Here is a 14,804-nt window from a genome sequence, read left to right as displayed (position 1 = left end):
ACACACACACACACACACACACACATATATATATATACACACACACACACACACAATATATATATTTTAATGTTTTTATTTTCCTAGATGTTATTATAAAGTAATAGAATCTTCTCCTGTTCAGAGATTGTGTGCACACCCTCCACTCCAGAGAATTGTGGCTTAAAGAAGCACGAACTGTCCGAATCGGAGAGGAGCCATTCAAGGTGGTCATATATATTTTATGTTGTTTTATTTTATATTTCTTTTCCTCTCGTTGGTTCACTTCCTGTAGTTTGTTTCTTTTTGTTTGCTGTTACTTGTTTTTCATCATATTAACTTTTTCAGCACGCACAAATGTTTTATCTGCAACAAGTTAATTTAGTTACAGTTTAATAAATGTGATTCACTGTCAGGGATTTATTGCAAATGCAGGAGGAATATTTTCTGAATCGGTTTTAGTTTCAAGGTTGTTGTTTTTTTCACATTTTAAATTTAGCAGAAAGTGATTTTTAAAACAGTTCTAGATCAAGTTAATTTGAATAAGAAAATTTTGAATCTTTATTGTCATTATTAAAAATGGCAAAAAAAATTATAATAACAAGCCACACACAAATCCTTTGCAAAGTGTAAAGAAAGTGCAATGGTAATAGGTGGTCCAAAGTAGTTTCTCACAGTCCTTTTAATTGAAGATATTTACAGTACAGATGAGAAAAAACCATTATTAAAATAAATGTCTGAATCTCCTGTAGTAACACTGATGTTTGATAAGTTTGTATGTTTTGTGTGTGTCTGGTGTTAGATGGTGAAGGGCTTCTCCAATCGTTCAAGAAAGGCCAGGATGATGTCTGAGACAAAGGATGAGAAGGACCTTCCTCTGTTTGGAGAATGGCAAACTGAGGAGTACCAGCCACCCATAGCTGTGGACGGGAAGGTCTGTGTGATGAGACTTAACAGCAAGAACAGTCACAGAAGCAGAAACAACAGGCTAAATGTACATTTGAAGTTTGATCAGAAACTAGCATCTGCAGGAAAAATAAATCTAAAATTAGATGTGAAGCAGAGCTGCATTTTCCTCTACTGAATAAAAAAAAATAGAAATTACATTTATAACAATTTAGGGTGAAAGATGACAGTAACGTAAAACGATCCAACAGAATTTTGTCTGTTCTCTTTAGGTTCCTCGTAATGAATACGGTAACGTCTACCTTTTTAAAGCCTGCATGATCCCAGTGGGCTGTGTTCATGTCAGACTGCCTAACCTGCACCGTGTGGCCCGGAAGTTGAACCTCGATGCTGTACCTGCAGTTACAGGCTTCGACTACCATGGAGGATATTCACACGCTGTGTAAGACCAAACCCAGAAACCTTCTGAGGAGATTAGTTTGTCTTTCAATCACAGGTGTAACTTAACTTTCTCAACATATTAAAATCAAGATAATGTTCTATAATGTTTAAATTAGGTCTATGAAGTCTTCAGACATTTGTTTTGATTCCTCATCACTTTGCTGTGATGTCTGATGATGATTAACATTAGACAGGATATAAAATCTTATTAAGTACATCTTTTTTTAGACTTGAAAACATGAATGAAAAGAAGAACATGGCCTCACTTTTTAATTTTTTTTAACTTAGTTTTTTAATTTATGTTTAGAACTGATGGTTACATCGTGTGTGAAGAAGATGAGGAGATTCTCAGAGCTGCCTGGGTGGAAGAACAGGAGATTCAGAAACAGAAACAGAAGGAGGTGTGTATACATGTGGGTTTTCTTATACAAGACCTACTTTTGGTTAAATTAGGAGTTAAAGTGCCTGTGACACGTATATTCATGAAATACAAAAAGTTGAATAAAATATATTTATATTCAAGGAACTTGGCATAATGCACATGATTTTACCCGTTATGTCACATAACTGACATATTTTCTTTTGAATTTGGCTCAGCTAAAGTGAAACAGGAAGTGACATCAAAGGGGAACTCTTTGAGAAAGAAAACTCCCTGTTTTTTGTTTATCGGAACTATATTATTTGAATTATGATTCTTTCTCATCTCTCTATGATAGTGATTAAAATAATCTAAAGAAACGTCAGATTCTTCTCTACAGTCTGTGCTGTTAGTCATTTTAGCAACGCTCTGTTTACATTCAGACATTCCCCTTTGACATCACTTCCTGTTACTGAACATGCAAATATCTCAACAAATGTTCATCTCAGTGGCATGAAATCTTTTTTACAATATGTTATCAATGTTATCTTTCCAAAAATACATTCATATTTATTACAAAAATTTGATGTCATAGGTACTTTAATAAATAAACATGAGTTTATAACTTTGCGTTCAAGATGGAAATTTGGAGTACAACCTCTACTAAAACTCTAAACCTCTTCTTTTCAGAAAAAGGAAAAGCGTGCCATCGGCAACTGGGCTCTGCTGGTGAAGGGACTCTTGATTAAAGAGAGGCTTAAAAAGCGTTACAACAAGAAGCCCCAGGGGTTGGGGAACCTTGCCCATGAAGATGATGCTGGGGGTTTTTCGTCTGACGAGGAGGTGGTTGAAGGTGACGCTTCCGGAGCGAAGACGGCATCTGAGACCCTGGCAATGTCTTGGCCCCAAAACAGACAAGCTGAAGAGGAAGACAGGAGCGGAAGCAGAAGCAAGAGGAAGACAACGAGACGAGGGAAGAAGAGTCAGGAGAAACATTTATTCCCCTTTGAGAAAGTTTAATGTTGGACAAAAAAGTTGTGTTTTGGTCGATGCTGTCAACAACGCACTTGTTTGTGATTTTTACTTTGAAAAATGTTCAAACGTTTAATAGAAGGAAGCTGTTTCTCAGGAGAGGACTCAATAGACTTGATGGATGGATGGATGGATGGATGGATGGATGGATGGATGGATGGATGGATGGATGGATGGTCAGAAGAGATAAATCCTGTAGCCAGCATCTATGCAGCTTTGCGGTAAAGAAAACAAACACAACATGAATGTTTTATAGAAAGTATTCGGTTTCATTTATATGGACACTAATAAGCAATATCACTTATTTTACTTTATTTCAGAAATTAAGCATTGTTTTTTCTCAACGATTCTGAAAACAAAACATTAAATGCATTTACAGTGTGTCAGATTGGCTGAAACTAAATGAGAAGAACAGAAAATATGATGCGTCTATTAATAACTAATGGTAATTTACTGTCTTTTGTCGGTTTTTGAATGACCACTGTGAGCGTTTGAGGTGATGTAAATGGTTTTGGGTGTGATTTGGTTTTATGCGATGATAAATTTCTGTGGATCATTCTTTTGAGGATGCGGCAATAAGTTTGTAACTCCATATTCAGTTTAAGCTTTTCACCAATTTTTAATTTTTTAAAATATTGGTGTTTGACTTCTACACGTTTTTTCAATAATAACTTGCAAAACATTTATCACTGTTCTAATTTTGTTGCTTTATGTTTTGTACACAGGTGATGGTGGATACAGTCAAAAATAATCAACATGTTTTGTATGAAAAGTATTTTTGTAAAAAAGATTAGAAGTAAAATATAAAACCATATGGAATGTTGTAATTTTTTCTGTTCTTTTTATATTATTATTATTATTATTATTATTACAGTAGTTCCTTCATTTAGGTTAGCAAATAAACAAATAGCCATGTCAAATAGTGTTCATATCAATAAAAGTATTATGTATTAAGTACCAAACTAACAATGGGATTGCCTGTTAAACTAAAAATTTTAACGCATATTTTTCTCTCACTTTACCTCATCTCAGCTCCAGGATAAGCTTTTGAACAAACCCCTGCCCATCTCTGTAGCAGAGTACAAGAACCATCCTCTGTATGCCTTAAAGAGACACCTGCTCAAGTACGAAGCTCTCTATCCTTCTACGGCCACCGTCCTCGGGTACTGCAGAGGAGAACCTGTGTACTCCAGGTCAGTACTACTGTGTACTCCAGGTCAGTACTACTGTGTACTCCAGGTCAGTACTACTGTGTACTCCAGGTCAGTACTACTGTGTACTCCAGGTAAGGCAGCTGTTTTGTCCCACTTCTTCAACTTTGGGGAATTGGACCTCATGATTGAAATAAATCTCCTTTGTTGAATTTGATGGCGTTGCTTCTTCAAAGGGAACAGTTCATACATGAAACATCTACAAAGAATCATCCAAGTTCAAAATGAATGTCATTGTAGGAATACCCTTTCCTAAACGTATTTGTTTAAAATGTTAAACAGGGAAAATGAAAAAAAAAATACATATTTTATATTTGTAAACTAATATGAAAATGCAAAACTGTCATTTAAGACATAGAGAAAACATGTCTTTTTCCTTAGAGTGTGTGTAAAAATTATAGTACTATTATGGATTTAATTCTCTTGCTGCAAACTACAGATGAATTTTTTGTCTGTAATTTAAAACATTGACTACCAGGTTTGAGTACACTATGGTAAAAATTATTTGGTATATATATATATATATACATACACACACGCGCACACACACACNTTATTATTTATTTTGATATATGCTGATTGAAAAACATCAACAACTGCATCCAAACTACTTCTATATACAAAGTAGTTTACCTAAAAGCAACATGAGTGTAAATACACAAGTGTTGATTCTATTTTTGCTTTGATTTTTACATTTTATTGAAAACATGCACAATCTGCCCTTTAAACCCAGCAAGTAAACATTTCCCAAGTTTCCGTTATCAGAGAAGGCTGATTGGGACATTCTTGCGAACTATGAAGTAAAGAATGTTTAAAAAAAAGTACAAATCTGAACCAACCATTAACTAGAATCAATAATTTACAAAATATAAGGCATACCTTGAAGAATAAACAAATGACTAATGATAAATGTTGTCATTTTGTAGTAGTAATGTTGGGTTGGATTGAACATTTGTTGCATCGAATGCATTAAATCAGTTTCCTGTTCTAGTCCAACTACCTGCAGTTCTCCTCAGGACTGAACTATTCTTTACTCTGAGTAGCTTCAGGGAATCACATTAGAGCATAATGCATTCTAGCATTAGTCATCACTTCTATATCATCTCAGGGCTACAATAAAGTGCAATACTCCATCTAGTTGTGAAAATACAATGCATACAGTTCCAATCCATCAGTGAAACTTCAATGGCAAAACCTTCAATAAAATAGTTGCACAATCTAGGCTGGGATCAGTTTCAGCTATTGTCAAACAAAACTTTAGGTCTGAATAAGTTACAAGCATTTTGTGCTTTTATGTAAGTTAGGACACCTACATTGAAATAATTTGATAAGCAACTGTTTTTAGGGAAGATAAGGCTGCGTGAGAAAGGCGGACGTGACGTCATTGATAAGCACCTCTGTAACCGTCTATCTTCCGCCTCACATCCAAGCCAAGGAGTCAAAACTGCACCAGGTTTCCACACTCGGGAACTCGCTCCTGTTTTCCGCCACAGAAAGTCGAGCCGACGCTGCTCTAAAAGGTAAACGCTTTGAACTTTTCGAAACAATAAGTGGACGCAGCGGTAGTTTAAATGTCCCTGTTTACACCCCCAGCTGCAGCAGGCCTTGTTTACATCTCAATCCCCGGAGTAGAGTAGGCGAGAGAGGCGGAGGCTTGGCTGAAGAGAGGATGCTAAGAACGGGGCTTCTTTCTTGTTACTGAGCAAATACAACTTTTTCCCCTCCCCCGAAGCCTTCAACAAGCCGATAAGAAAAGAAATTCGCCGTTCATCTCGTGGTCATGATGGGTTTAGCACGCTCACGCTGAGCTTAACTACCAGCACGCTAGCCAGAAAGCTAATCTTGCTAACGACAAGTCATTCACTTTTCCCCCCTTCTTCTACTTCTTCTTCTTCTTCTTCTCCGAGGTCAGACCGAGATGCCAACATCCAGAGTTAGTCGGGGTTTTTACAGTCCGCAACTCGGATTAGAACACATTGTTTGACTTTACCCAAATTCTGTTATCTAATTTGTTTTGATTGAGTGGCTGTTTTAAATTAGCCTAGCGAGATCTGTGTCACCCAGTTTTCAGCCTATTTTTAAACCCTGGATCGGCAGACGGTATGCGAGCAGAGCCGTCTGTTAGCTGTGCTGGCACCGGGAGTCATCTGGCAGGCTTCCCCCACGGCCAACCTTATTTTATCTTCAGGTTTAAAAGCCGCAAAGTCACATTTGAAGTCCGGTGCCAGATGTTTCTTATCGATGGTGAATATTATAAACGTTGAATTAAACCCAGATTCTCCTACGATAGGGTTTGTATTGATTTATTTCTTGAATTCCCTTGGAAAGTTGTAGGGTTTTTCAAACCTATAACGAAGAGGAGCGGTTTTGTGGGCAAAGATGAGGCTTTGGTTTTTAATGTTTACCACGTTAAAAGCTATATAAAAAGGGGTGTATGAATGACAATAATGGGATTCCCACTCTAACTTGTAAACTATGGCGTAACACGTGTCCTCCACACTTGTTACACTCAAAATAGAGCAGTGGTTCCAAACTTTTGTCTCAGGGCCAAACTTAACGTTGCGAAACACTAGGATGATTTGGAAAATTAAGTTTGCTTTTTTTGTGTGTCAATTTCAGGTTATAGAACAGTTCCTTACACTATATGATACAAAAGAAAAATCTGTCTAAATCAAAAGCCAAATTAAACGACAAGTCTCAAGTGATGAGTTAATCGTTTAAATGAATTTGGCACAGTCACTGCTAAAGCCCGATCACCTTTATGTTTTAATCTGGATCCTGAAACATTTAAGAGAAAAAGTGGTATCACATTGAGTTGTTGGGAGATGAGCTTTTTACTCAGAATTGCGATTTTTCATTGACGTCTCACTGGGTGCGGAGTGCAACCAAGCAGCCGACTAGCCATGTAGTCGTATTTTGAGTGGTAAGTGTTTAAAAATCACAGCCTGTTTTTTTGTGTGCGCACAGTTTGCAAAACTGCATTCTTGGTCAATCACATTGTTTTCTTGTGCACATCAGCTTGTTGTGTACCCACCTCAGCAGTGATGTGTTCATCTTTGATGCCACACCATATGAATTTAGAGACACTAGAGGCTGAGGCAGAGTCAAGTGTTCTGTAAATAAATGACCTTTTTGTTGCAAAATGACTCAATTTTCTCATTCTTTCCTCAGATTTCCAAATGAGTGACGGGGAGTGTGACTTCTTTTGCTTCTTCCGCTGCTGCTGAGCGCACTCTGTTGCGCTTCAGGCAGACAGGAAGGAAGTGGGGTCTCTTAGCACTGACTCCAGGTGGAAAGCAAGAGGTGGCGCTTCGGTCAAGCCATTTCGGCTTCGGCTGGACCACTTGAATCCGACAGGTAGGCGGTTTTGTCTACCTGAGCGGGGGGTTGACTTCAGTCGACTAGATGTCTGTGGACATGAACAGCCAGGCATCTGACAGCAACGAGGAGGACTTTGGGGTGAACTCAGAAGAGGACGAGGATGACGACGATGGGGGAGAAGAGGAGGATCAATCTGCCTATTACGACGGCGTGGCCGGTGACGTGGAGCAACAGGGTGCCGATTCCTTTGACCCAGAGGAGTACCATTTCACATGTCTGTCATACAAAGAGAGTCAGTGTGTGCTGACGGACGAAGTAAACACTGTTGCTGCTGCTTTAAAGGTGAGCTTCTTTATAAAGATCAAAATGAACTAAAGTGTGCCGAAGTGTACAGTGTTTACTCAAGAAGGGGCATAAAAATTTGCACCCAACTTTCCACCGATCAGTGTCGGTGAGTTAAGGTTCTTGTACACCAGCCCAACAAACACAGTTGCAGTTTGTTGTGCATCTTGAAGTGAAACCTGCTGTCTGTTTAATGCAGCAAATGAACCCTATAATGAGGAAATGTGTTAATAAACACATTAATAATGCTAATAAAGTGTTCTGTTTTTGATATACAAAGCTTAAATGCTTTTTAAGCACAGTGATAAAACTTTGTGGTTGTGGGAAAAGTTGGAACGGTCACCTTGAAGAAGGACTTGAAGTTTGGGAAAGGTGTGAGAACCCTGTGTTTATTTGCTCATTTCTGTAAACACTGACACACTGTATATCTTTTTTAGTGTCATCTGACCATTTGTTTTTAAATTCAAATTGTGAACGTATTTATGAAGCATCGTTTTATTACTTTGACTTTAAGTACGTGTCCTTGTTTTCCTTGCAGGTTTCACCATCAGTAGCAAAACTGACCCTGGTGCATTTTCACTGGCAGATTTCTCAAGTACTGGACAGGTGGGTTTCTTCCACACATTCACAGATTCTGTCTTTTAATTTTTTTTAAATTATCCCTTAGTTCATTCTGTACTACACTACACCCAACATTTCTACATTTTCCTCCTCTTTTTCCTGTATTTTTGTAGTTATTTTTTAAGAGTTTTTGTATTGACATTGGCAGCCAGAAAAAAAAAGTTCCAGTCTCTCAAAGACAGGCAGGGGAGTGGTGACTCAGCTTCACAAACATCTATTTTATTTTGTTCCATCCATCTGCTGTAAGTTTATGATGTGGCGATTTGATGGATTTATGAGAAGTTAACTTGGAACCATTTTTAAGTCTTTAATCTGCACGTTTATCCACTTCCATTTCCCTTTTCAATCTGTGGTTTTGTTCATTTCCCCCACAGATGTAAGTCCAACTCCTCTCTGCTTTTGTCAGAAGCTCTGGTCCAGCCCAGCAGCACATGCAGATTAGTCACTGTGAGTAAAAACTTGTTTCATTTAAATGCTGCTTTTCTTTTGCTCGCGTGGTATCAAATTCAAATGCAGCACTTATTATAAAAATATTACTGTTGATTTGCAGTTCAAGTTATTTAATCAAATCTTTTCAAACACAAAATAAATAAGGTTACTGTGTGATCAGTCTTATTATTATTGTTTCTTGTGTATTTCAGGCCCCTCAGTCCCTCCAGTGTGGTGTGTGTCTACAGGTTGTACGGAGAGACTCCCTCCTTGCACTGCCTTGTCAGCACTCCTTCTGCAAAGCATGCTGGGAGCAGCACTGCACTGTACTGGTCAAAGATGGTATTGGAGTGGGTGAGTACTGTACACAGTGTGTGTATCTCTGTCACCTGAGTTGCAGTCTGTTTGATTTCAAGTTCATTTATGTCTGGACTTTAGATTCTGTTCTCCTGTGTGTATTTTCCACTTGTTATTTTTAAGCTCTTGTTCAGCTGTTGTCTTCTTTGAGGGCTGGAGTGGTGTTCTAATCTAATCACTAGCAGTTGTACTGACAGGAAACACTGAATATATGGTGTATGATATGAAAATTCTGAAAGACTTTAAAATTAAGAGATTTGATGACTTCCATCTGGTGTGACGTTCTCCAGGCAGGCGTGCTGTTGCAGCAGCTTCGTGGTTATCAGTGCGTGTCTGTGAAAGAGTGTGCTTGTGTCAGCAGGATAGCAGATGGGTGTGTGGGCGTCGGCGTATAGTTGTTCAGAGAACTGTGTGTGTTTGTGGAGGGGGGGGTGGGGGTGCAGGCTTACCTTAAATCTTAATGATTTGTAAGACCTCACTTGTATGCAGTGTCCCTGTGCTGCTTCTTAAAGGCCTCTCTGATAAAGTTGGTCCACATAGTCAGAGTCTGAGTCTGATAAGCATCTCTATCAGCTGCGCCAAGGACAGATTTGTGATGAAGAGTGACCCCAATCCAGTTTCTGGATCAGTGTAACACATCTGCTTAAACCAAACTGGATTGCGGAAATTTTCAAGAATCGGTAATCCGTTTACATTATTAAAATAAATAAAAAAGCTGAAGTTGTAGTCGTTGTAGTGTGGTGTTGAAAAGTTTTCCTGCAAATAGATTTCCCTTTGGCAAAACCACTCAAGTGTATTTTGCATCTGTTTACACAACATTTTTTTTCTCAACATTAAGCCGTTTTGTCTCACGTGAACAAACCGTCCATTAGCACTGAGTCACAACATGATCCAGCAAGGGACAGATTGTTGCCTCATCCATCCAATGCCGCTGTTCTTAACTCCACAACTTTGTTGCTCAGTTTAGAACTTACCAGTTCTACTTACTGACGTTAGAGAAATAAGACTTTTTGAACAGTGTCTGTAGGGATGGGTACCGAATTCGATACTTTTTTAGGTACAGACCGAATTCTGTCGGTACTACCGAGAACCTATTCACGGAACATCAAACGGTACTATGTATCGGTACCTAAACGCATCATTGCAAGCGGTTTGGTGTAAGTGTGGTGAGTTTTCCATGCTTGTCCTGAACGCAGCGTCACACACGAGCGTAATGACGTCAGCGGCCGCTGGTTCAGTAAACGGAGACAGCAGAGCTCGGTCTGAACGTAGCTTGAAAGCCTCGCAGCTCCTGGAGTAAAACTCACCGAACAGACCGCCTCTGAGTTATCTGGTGGATTAATTTTCTTGTGAGCACGACGTTCGCTTGCTCAAAGTAAATAGAGTACCACCACTTTCTTTATTTCATCCGCCATTAAACAGAGACCGACAGAGGAAAACAACAGAGGTGCTTCCTGACAGTCCGAACACGTCTGGCCTGAAAGAGCACAAGCAGCCAGCTTTAAAGTGTTGGAGCGTTTTGGATGCTCAAAACGTAGCTTGAATACCTTTTATTAATTTTAACTCCGTCCTCTGTTGCTTATTTGATTTAAACTTATTTGCCTCCCATGGACCTCCATCACACAATTTTTCTAGCGGGGAAATGACATCAATAGAAACAAGTGGAGCTGGATTTTAATTTGTGCAATAAGACAAAACAGTCTTGTTTTCAAGAGTTTTCATTTTGAAGAAATAAGTTACACAACTGATGTTACAATACAAAGAGTTGGATGTTGTCTTGATATTTGTTAATTTTATATATTGAGAAATATGTTAAATAAAAAAAAAAGTTTATTATTGAAAAAACAACACACACAATGTACCAAAAATCCCAGGTACCGGATATTGGTACCAAATCGATTCAAACGTCAAAGGTACCCATCCCTAAGTGTCTGTCTACTTTCGTCCAAAAAAGTCTTTCATTGTAATTGTGGCAGCTAGTTTTACCAGTTTAATATATCGGCTTATAATTTGAGTCGTGGTAAAGAGAACACAACAATCAGTAAAACTGCTGACATAATAGATCAGTGGTTTCCAAACACTGAACTACTGAGCCACAAAATAACGGTGGCTGAGTCTCACTCCCACCTATCATTAGATAAGGTGTTATCAGCCACTGCTAAGTCGACTAAACAAGAATTTCAGTGCAAACGTCCTCAACAATTGTCATATTTTCATCCATTTGCCTGCTTTCTTTTATTTAAGTTATCAAAAAAATTCTAGTAGCAATTATAAATTTTATTAGATTTTTGTACATTTTCTCAAAGCCCCATACTTCAGGAATCATTGTGATCAAATGGCAAACTTGTATTTTCTAAACATGGATAAGATTGCAGCCTGCACAGTTCTACCTAACGTGGTTGAAATCACTGCCACTTCTTTCTGCTGTTTGTGTTCAGGTATCTCGTGCATGGCTCAGGACTGTTCCCTGTGCATGCCAGAAGACTTTGTCCTTCCATTGCTGCCCGGGGAGGAGCTAAAGGACAAATACAGACGCTATCTCTTCAGAGATTATGTCGAGGTGTGTGTGTCTGGCTCTTCGTGCGCCGAATCTGTTTTGTTAAAAATGATCAAATAAACAAACATCATCCTCATAAATAGTTTCTTTTAAGTTTGCATACGTAATCCACAGAATGCAATACGTTTTGATGAAAATGTTTTAAAGTAAAAGTCTGGTCTAAGCAGTTTCATCAGGCTAGACTTTTATTAAGTCTTGACCCTTTTTTTTTTTTTGCAGAGTCACTTCCAGCTGCAGTTGTGTCCAGGTGCAGACTGTCCTATGGTTATCAAGGTGCAGGAGCCTCGGGCACGCAGAGTTCAGTGTAGCCGCTGCAATGAAGTATTTTGGTAGGAGAAACACAGCAAGGAACATTTGTAGTCATGAGTTAAACAGGTGTTATCCTGACATCATAGAATCCTGTCCTCTTTCCAGAAAAGACTGTGAGGCTGGAAAAGATGTTAATAAAAACAGAACACATTGGAATGTGTGAATTATTTTAATGAGGCTTGTTTTAAGTTTATATATTATAAGCTATGTCACATTTAGTATGACGCCTGAAAGCTTCACCGTTGTCATGAATGTAACGGTGAATGTGTTTGTTTTCTCTCCCTCAGTTTCAAATGTCGTCAGATGTACCACGCACCCACAGATTGCGCAACAATTCGAAAATGGCTGACCAAATGTGCAGACGACTCAGAGACTGCAAACTACATCAGTGCACACACTAAAGATGTACGATGGCTGCACATACACACATGCTGTACCTGCTGTTTACTTTAATGCTTTTGTGCAGAAGTATCAAATGCATGCCACGTGTACTGCACATACAGAAAAGGTTGCACATGTAGTTATGGTTAAACATCAGTGATGCCTTTCTCTGTGTCTGGATCATTTTCGCGGTGTCTGGTTTAAATGAGAAGCTAAGTACTGTTTATCTTTCCTCTAGTGTCCAAAGTGCAATATCTGCATTGAAAAGAATGGAGGGTGCAATCACATGGTGAGTAAAAGCTGAAAAATCACAGAAAATGTAAAAATATGTAGTCAGACCCTGGCTTAAGTCTTTTTTTCCAAAGCTGTAATAAAGCACCACTTAGCAGATTTGTTACTTGATATTTGCTGTTTTATTTATTCTTGGAAGTATCAAAGTAGTTTCTGTTTGTTTGTTTTTTTTCTTTTGTTTTGTTTTGAACAGTTATTTGTTGAATTTAACGTGTGGTTGTTTATGCAGGTCTGTTTTTCATTAATTACACTTCCTTCCTGTGTGTGTGTTTGTTTCAGCAATGCTCCAAGTGCAAACACGGTAAGTTGTTGATCTCCAAGGAAAATGTTTCACACAAATCATTTACAGTCAAAATTGCAATTTGCTATAGTGTATTTTTTTTTTCCCCAATTGCCAAAAATTGTTTCAGTAATTGTTACTGCATGTCATCGCTCATTGTAAATCTTTTTAGAGGCATATATTTAAATGAATTACATTAAAAATATATATAATTTATCAGGATTTAAGAATTTTCTTCACTTTGTGACCCAGAAATGTTACAGCTTAGATTGCTGTAGTCTGAAAAAAAATCAAACAAGTCTTGTAAATTATTGTGTTTTTATAGTAAATCCTTTATTAAGCTTGTGCACAGAGTTTATGAAGGTGTGTTTTCTGCTTTCTGACAGACTTCTGCTGGATGTGTCTTGGAGACTGGAAGACTCATGGCAGTGAATACTACGAGTGCAGCCGCTACAAAGAAAACCCTGATATAGTCAACCAGAGCCAGCAAGCTCAGGCCAGAGAGGCTCTTAAAAAATACCTCTTCTACTTTGAAAGGGTGAGCTTTTTCTTTTCTTTCCTTTTCTGAAGAAAGATAAATTATAACTATGGCTGCACAATAGTGGAAAAACTTCTAATATTATTGTTTAATATTGCAAAAAGTATAGCAAATGAATAAGTCCACATTTTCCTCACTACACACCGTCGCTTTAATAATCTAAACCAGGTGTGGGCTTCAAGGTCAGTGAGGGTTTGTTGGATTGAAATAGCGTGCAGAAAATGAATGAATGCTACATGAAATTAAATAGTTTGATTTATTGCAATCCAGTCAGGTCTTTGCAATATGACTATGCCACTCACTGACATTCAAATAACACTAAATTTGCAAATAATTGTGCAGTCCTATTTTTAACCTTAAAATGCTACATTTACAGAGTCCTTAAATTTTAAGTTAAGATAAAAATCTAAAATAAATGCACATTTGATTTTGTTTTCCTCTGAAATGCTGAGCTTCAAAGGGATTCAAAAATGAAATATTTAACAAAAGGGACTTGTTTGGGTTTTTTTATCTGTGTACACCAACAAATTGTGACTTTACTGTTGCTCCTGTATTTTTGATCGTACATCATTTCTTCTGCTTCACAGAAGATGCAGAACAAGACGATGTAAATTTTTGCGCATTCTCAGAAAGAATTTTCAATGATCATGTTACGCAGCCTTATGTCTGTACCTTTTGTTAAAATATTGAGAAACACTGCAAAGGCAGAGTGTTTAAAGCGAAATATATGATTCATTGTTTGTTACCCATGAAATGCTTTGTTTTGTCAGCGTTTCAATATGTTAAATAGTGCTTTTTGTCCCTTTTTGCTACCAGTGGGAGAATCATAACAAGTCTCTACAGTTGGAGGCTCAAACGTATCAGAGAATCCAGGAGAAGATCCAGGAGCGAGTAATGAACAATCTGGGCACCTGGATCGACTGGCAGTACCTGCATAACGCTGCAAAGCTACTGGCTAAGGTACTGTGGAAACTCTGAACACAGACGGCGAGTTCTGAATGATTAAATGTGATAGAAAGAAAAATAAAACTGTAATAAAAATATTTTTTAAATTTGTGGACAATGAAATCACTATTTAAATGTTAATAATTGATGGCTTTATTAATTTCTGTTAAGCTGCCAATGAGTTTGTACAGCTCACATGCATACAGTAGTCCAATCCTCTTTTTATTGTACCTGTACCCTTTAGGAGGTGTTTTAAAATGTTACAGTAATGTGTCCTACCATCTGTATGCTGATGACATACAGTTGTACTGTTCCTTTCGACCCTCTGAGTTRTTCAAACTATCTGAACTCAGTAACTGTCTGTCAGAAGTCAAAARATGGCTGAACAACAACTACCTGCAMTTAAATGCAAACAAGACTGAAACTCTTATTATCGCCCCTGATGATAAAATCCCTGTAATCAGGCAGCACCTTGCTTTTTTAACCCCTTCAGTGAAAAATAGTCT

At 38.0% G+C, this 14,804-nt stretch overlaps 2 protein-coding genes across 2 annotated transcripts in view; both read left to right on the top strand.

Moving 5' to 3' along the window:
- xpc (xeroderma pigmentosum, complementation group C) overlaps positions 1 to 3,530 on the top strand; it is a gene marked incomplete in the record, with an annotated part of 9,371 nt that extends 5,841 nt beyond the window's left edge. The window contains 5 exon segments of the mRNA XM_014001769.1: positions 125 to 206; positions 782 to 913; positions 1,158 to 1,327; positions 1,634 to 1,727; positions 2,375 to 3,530. Coding sequence (XP_013857223.1) covers positions 125 to 206; positions 782 to 913; positions 1,158 to 1,327; positions 1,634 to 1,727; positions 2,375 to 2,704 — 808 coding nt within the window.
- Positions 3,531 to 5,329: 1,799 nt separating this feature from the next.
- arih2 (ariadne homolog 2 (Drosophila)) overlaps positions 5,330 to 14,804 on the top strand; it is a 12,403-nt gene continuing 2,928 nt past the window's right edge. The window contains exons 1-12 of the mRNA XM_014001767.1: positions 5,330 to 5,447; positions 7,099 to 7,590; positions 8,129 to 8,196; positions 8,586 to 8,658; positions 8,853 to 8,994; positions 11,436 to 11,557; positions 11,774 to 11,883; positions 12,151 to 12,268; positions 12,483 to 12,533; positions 12,815 to 12,836; positions 13,202 to 13,353; positions 14,170 to 14,313. Of these exons, the coding sequence (XP_013857221.1) occupies positions 7,333 to 7,590; positions 8,129 to 8,196; positions 8,586 to 8,658; positions 8,853 to 8,994; positions 11,436 to 11,557; positions 11,774 to 11,883; positions 12,151 to 12,268; positions 12,483 to 12,533; positions 12,815 to 12,836; positions 13,202 to 13,353; positions 14,170 to 14,313 (1,260 nt within the window). The 5' untranslated portion in view covers positions 5,330 to 5,447; positions 7,099 to 7,332. The remainder of the gene's footprint in view (positions 5,448 to 7,098; positions 7,591 to 8,128; positions 8,197 to 8,585; positions 8,659 to 8,852; positions 8,995 to 11,435; positions 11,558 to 11,773; positions 11,884 to 12,150; positions 12,269 to 12,482; positions 12,534 to 12,814; positions 12,837 to 13,201; positions 13,354 to 14,169; positions 14,314 to 14,804) is intronic.

Source organism: Austrofundulus limnaeus, unplaced genomic scaffold (genome assembly GCF_001266775.1).
Source record: "Austrofundulus limnaeus strain Quisiro unplaced genomic scaffold, Austrofundulus_limnaeus-1.0 Scaffold10, whole genome shotgun sequence".
Taxonomy (NCBI): domain Eukaryota; kingdom Metazoa; phylum Chordata; class Actinopteri; order Cyprinodontiformes; family Rivulidae; genus Austrofundulus; species Austrofundulus limnaeus.
Note: the sequence above shows the minus strand (reverse complement) of the source record. Positions and strands in the feature narration are given on the sequence as shown.